Genomic DNA, 5,000 nt, shown 5'->3' with positions numbered 1-5,000 from the left:
CAAAGCATACTAAAGATGAGAGTGCTTTTCATTATGCCCAACAGTGTGTAGTTGGTTAGACAACAATCTGGTAATATGAACGTGTGTGCCCTTTGGTGCAAAGGTTTGATATTGATAATGCTATATGTAGTTTTGGTTGCAGTGCTTCATTTTGCAGGCTATATGAGGAGTTTGGGTGTGTGGTTTTGTGAATTGTGTTAAGTATTTTGATAAAACCACAATAGTTTGCAAAATTGTGTTTTAGCAATTGGAAAAAAACTGTAATTGTAACTGTAACTGCGAGCTGTGGTAGTGTGTGTGTGAGTGTGTGTGTGTGTGTGTTTGTGTGTGTGTGGGATGGTAGGCGAGGCGAGCAGTTGTAGTGCATGTGTGTGTGTGTTTTGTGTGTGTGTGTGTGTACGTGATGGGAGGCGAGGCGAGCAGTGGTAGCGTGTGTGTCTGTGTGAGAAGACTATGTGTGTTTTTATGTGTGTGTGTGTGTGTGTGTGTGTGTGTGTGTGTGTGATGGGAGGCAGGCAATGGTAGCGCATGTGTGTATGTGTGTTTCTGTTTGTGTGTGTGTGTGTGTGTGTGTGAGAGAGAGAGAGACAGTGTGGGATGGGAGGCAAAGTGAGCAGGCAAGCAAGGAGGCTAAAACCATGGATAGTATCTGTTGTGTGTTTGTGTGTGTGTGTGTGTGCAAGGAGGCTAACACCATGGATAGGATCTGTTGTTAGTACGTCTGTGGATTGATTACAATATATTGTTCATGTATTTCCTACATACTGGTCCTTTAAGGTGTCGAGAGGGAGAGGTTTGCTCACCACATCACACTCTGCTGGCTACACACTTCAGAACAACACACACACACACACACACACAGAGACACACATCTTTCTCTCTGCATACGTACATACACTGTACACAACTCACAGATCAGATAGATAGATATATAGATACTTTATTGATCCCCAAGGGGAAATTCAAGATCTCCACACTACAACACCAATCCAACCCAGTCAATGCCAACCCAGCCCAGTCAATGGCAACCCAACCCAGTCAACGCCAACCCAACCCAGTCAACGCCAACCCAACCCAGTCAATGCCAACCCAACCCAACCAACGCCAACCCAACCCAGTCAACGCCAGACATTCATTGATTCACTAAATATGATTCTCAGAGGGATACAATAACGTGTGTGGTCCAACTCTCCACACACTTCTGCACAAGGCATCTTAAAACTATTCCAACACATCTTCACGTTATCTGGTGTCACCAGCCCAATTGACAGCTACTGTAGCTCTCCCATTACAACATTCCGGGAAGTAAACACGACCATATTTAAACGCGTCCAAACGCTTCCGATAAAAACGCTGTCCCAGCACCATAGGCGAGACGTCAATGACGCCTGAGTCCACTTCCGGCCTTCCGCCCACCCACGTCCTAAGAGGAGCAGCTGGCTGCCTGTCTCTGGCTCACCTCCACCCCCGGGCTTCGTCAGGAGAAGGGCGAACCAGAGGTAACAGTAATAGACGCCTGCCAGAGCCCTGTATCAATCGTGCCTGCGTGAAGTGACCGGGGAGATGAGACCGTTTCCATGCCGACTAGATAAACACGTACGGGGTCGGAAATTGTGCCAGCGCTCAAGCGCACGGATCCGGGCACCGACGGGCCATGCATCAAAGCCCTTCAGAACGCTGATCTGACCTGAGGCGAAATATAGTACGGCCCGCACAGTCATGTAGCGCTGATACCGAGCTAATTATAGGTGCAGGGTAACAGTCGAGTGCTTGGCTCTCCTGCGCCAACAATAGTAGAACTCCCGGTGCGACACGCGCTCCTGCCTCTCCAAAGTTTCCAGCTGCGCAACTTCACGAGGCGCCTATTCACTAGCCCCGACTGGACGCAGACTAAACGGTCTTAGGTTGCCATAGTATCAGGACATTATGAAGACTTATTTCCTTTCCGTTTCTATGTTGCAAACTCCTGACAAGCCTACTACATTATTTATCCATAAGGGCTCCAGGAAACATAAACAATAGGCCACACGGGAAATACAAAAATCACATATCTAATTTAAGTTAACAGTCACAATGCACATAGCCAACTTGGAATATTACAAGAGCATAGGCTAATATACATGTTAACTCAAATATAGGCTAAGTAGCTTGTAAGACGTATCCTAGTCTACACAACAGGTTATCACCAGTAACTGCCTATCTAGAATTCCACCGAATATTTGATCAGCAACAAATATCTCACTAAATTCGTGACAGCAGATGGAAATACTGTAGCCTATTACCGTTATAATATATCTGTCTCCAAGCGCCATCAGGGAGGCTCACGCGTAGCTTATGGATTACGGTAGTGAACTGACGAGTTAACATTCGTTTGACATTAACGGAACCCGCGGAAAAGCTTGATAGAAACGCTTCACAACTTAATGTAATGACTACCGGCAACACAACCTGAACAGTTAGGTTATCTCCTGCGCCCGTTACTTGTTCGCAGTTACAATGTAGTAACAACAGAAGCACACAATGTCCTTTCCACTTGACAGCATACACATCGTAAATACAGACCCACCAAAGTAACGCGGTCGCACAGAAGAGGCAGTTACCTGGCAGTGGTTGACCTCGAACAAAAAACTCTTGCACTCCGGTTACAAAGTGTCTGAATTTCAACTAAATCTTTGTGGGTGAAGCTGTTAAAGTACAGTCGGAGTAAACCTTTCACGCGAGGAATAGGTGCAGCCGCATTTGCAGAGATATGCCAGTTACAGACGAGCAAGAAGCATGCGCCTAAGAGTTTTTAATTGTCTAGGACAAAAACATTGGTTGAAGAAATGTATTGAATGACCTACACAACCAGGGAATAGAGATAAAGAACTGTGTAATATGTCAAACGCTCAAATCTGTGTACCCCTACAAATATAAGAGATGGTTTGGTCCAAAGGATGGCTCCCTTCGCCGAGCCTCCGTGGTATAAATCACAGGCGGGTCAGCAGTTCATCACCTAGCTTGCAGACGGACTTTTCAAGGCAGGAAGTGTATTTTAATATTTCCACCGAGAGTTCAACTCCCATCACGGAAGACCCAACATGATCGCCCAGCAGAGCTCGACGCCTCCCCGGAAAGGTGACCTCACGGCGGCGGAACGGCAGATGCTACACGTTATTGCTGCTGGTGAGGAATGGATGATGCTTTTATTGAGTCTGGAAAACTTAATTATGACTATGACTTAATTATGATAATGTAATGAATCATTTAAAAAATCTGAAATTGTCTGAAAATGTCAAAAACGATAATAACAGTAGGGGGCACGTCTGGTATTTAACAAATAAGCAGACTTGTTCTTGTTGGCCAGTGTAGACCTATCTACAGTATACATTATATACAATATATATATATATATATATATATATATATATATATATATATATATACAAATATTGTGCATATTAACCTGACCTCCTCCCCATTACCCCCCCCCCCCCCCACACACACACACACACACACACATGCACACTTCCACAGGGGACATTGACGCGGCCTCTCTTCTTATGGGGAGGGCAGATGTGCGGGTCAACTGCCTGGATGAGGTAAGAAACACCTGTACACCTGTACACCTGTGTGTTCATGAACTAATTAAGCACTAATTGGGCGAACTGCGTGCATGAACTAAGTGCTGATTGGGTGAACTGTGTGCATAAACTAATTAAGCACTGATTGGACAAACTGCGTGCATGAACTAAGTGCTGATTGGGTGAACTGTGTGCATGAACTAAGTGCTGATTGGGTGACCTGCATGCATGAACTAAGTGCTGATTGGGTGACCTGTGTGCATGAACTAATTAAGCACTAATTGGGCGAACTGCGTGCATGAACTAAATGCTGATTGAGTAATCTGTGTACCTGAAGTAAGTGCTGATTGGTTGAACGGTGTGCATGAAGCAGTGTTCACACCAGGAACAATGACTATAAAGAGAACTAGAACTATAACAATAAAAGAGTCCATACTGACCAACGATAAGAAAAGTCTCTCCCCATGTTGATGAATGTGATGGCTAAAATCTGATGGATTCTGATTGGCTGTCAGCTTTTTATCGTGATGAAGAATGATGTCATAGTTTAAGTGTGGACGGTGTCATTCGTATTTGTTTTGTTATGGTCATAGTTCTCATTCTCGGTGTGAACGCGCCTAAAGTGGTTGTGTGAACGCGCCTAAAGTGGTGGTGTGAACGCGCCTAAAGTGGTTGTGTGAACGCGCCTAAAGTGGTTGTGTGAACGCGCCTAAAGTGGTTGTGTGAACGCGCCTAAAGTGGTTGTGTGAACGCGCCTAAAGTGGTGGTGTGAACGCGCCTAAAGTGGTTGTGTGAACGCGCCTAAAGTGGTTGTGTGAACGCGCCTAAAGTGGTGGTGTGAACGCGCCTAAAGTGGTTGTGTGAACGCGCCTAAAGTGGTTGTGTGAACGCGCCTAAAGTGGTTGTGTGAACGCGCCTAAAGTGGTTGTGTGAACGCGCCTAAAGTGGTTGTGTGAACGCGCCTAAAGTGGTTGTGTGAACGCGCCTAAAGTGGTTGTGTGAACGCGCCTAAAGTGGTTGCGGATGGGTAGGGGCAGGCTCAATGACATGAGGATGCGGTCAGCGCTCTCCTCGGGAGCCTGGTGCCTTCACTTGCGTTTCACACACGTGATATTACAGAAAGACCCGGTCAGACATGCAGACATCATGGCTATTGATAAGTCCAGGGATATGCGTGTTGTGAGTAAACGATGTCCACACACATGGAGCGGAGCGGTTGTCCAGGAGAGTGGACGTTTCGTAAATGTGTGAGGATGCAGACGGAGGTCAGGAAGGTCCAGGAAGGAGGTCGGGGGGGGGGGGGGGGGGGGGGGGGGCAGCATATGGGGGTCATTGTTCCGCTGCCATGTGGTCAGGACTGCTGAGTAGCAGCTCTCCTACTTATGGGAGACTCATCATGCAGGAGGGCCACTAGATGTAAGACACAGGCCTCTCCTG

At 46.6% G+C, this 5,000-nt stretch overlaps 2 protein-coding genes across 2 annotated transcripts in view; one reads left to right on the top strand and one right to left on the bottom strand.

Moving 5' to 3' along the window:
• bzw2 (basic leucine zipper and W2 domains 2) overlaps positions 1-2,646 on the bottom strand; it is a 24,421-nt gene extending 21,775 nt beyond the window's left edge. The window contains exon 1 of the mRNA XM_076300875.1: positions 2,601-2,646. The gene's annotated coding sequence lies outside the window, so the exon portion shown is untranslated. The remainder of the gene's footprint in view (positions 1-2,600) is intronic.
• A 434-nt stretch (positions 2,647-3,080) lies between these two features.
• LOC143140513 (ankyrin repeat and MYND domain-containing protein 2-like) overlaps positions 3,081-5,000 on the top strand; it is a 13,403-nt gene continuing 11,483 nt past the window's right edge. The window contains exons 1-2 of the mRNA XM_076301457.1: positions 3,081-3,165; positions 3,517-3,581. Coding sequence (XP_076157572.1) covers positions 3,081-3,165; positions 3,517-3,581 — 150 coding nt within the window. The remainder of the gene's footprint in view (positions 3,166-3,516; positions 3,582-5,000) is intronic.

This window comes from Alosa pseudoharengus, unplaced genomic scaffold, assembly GCF_046254945.1.
Source record: "Alosa pseudoharengus isolate Yale_2024_CS ecotype anadromous, Long Island Sound unplaced genomic scaffold, YU_APseudo_1.1 YU_APseudo_1.1_scf_23, whole genome shotgun sequence".
NCBI lineage: Eukaryota > Metazoa > Chordata > Actinopteri > Clupeiformes > Clupeidae > Alosa > Alosa pseudoharengus.
Note: the sequence above shows the minus strand (reverse complement) of the source record. Positions and strands in the feature narration are given on the sequence as shown.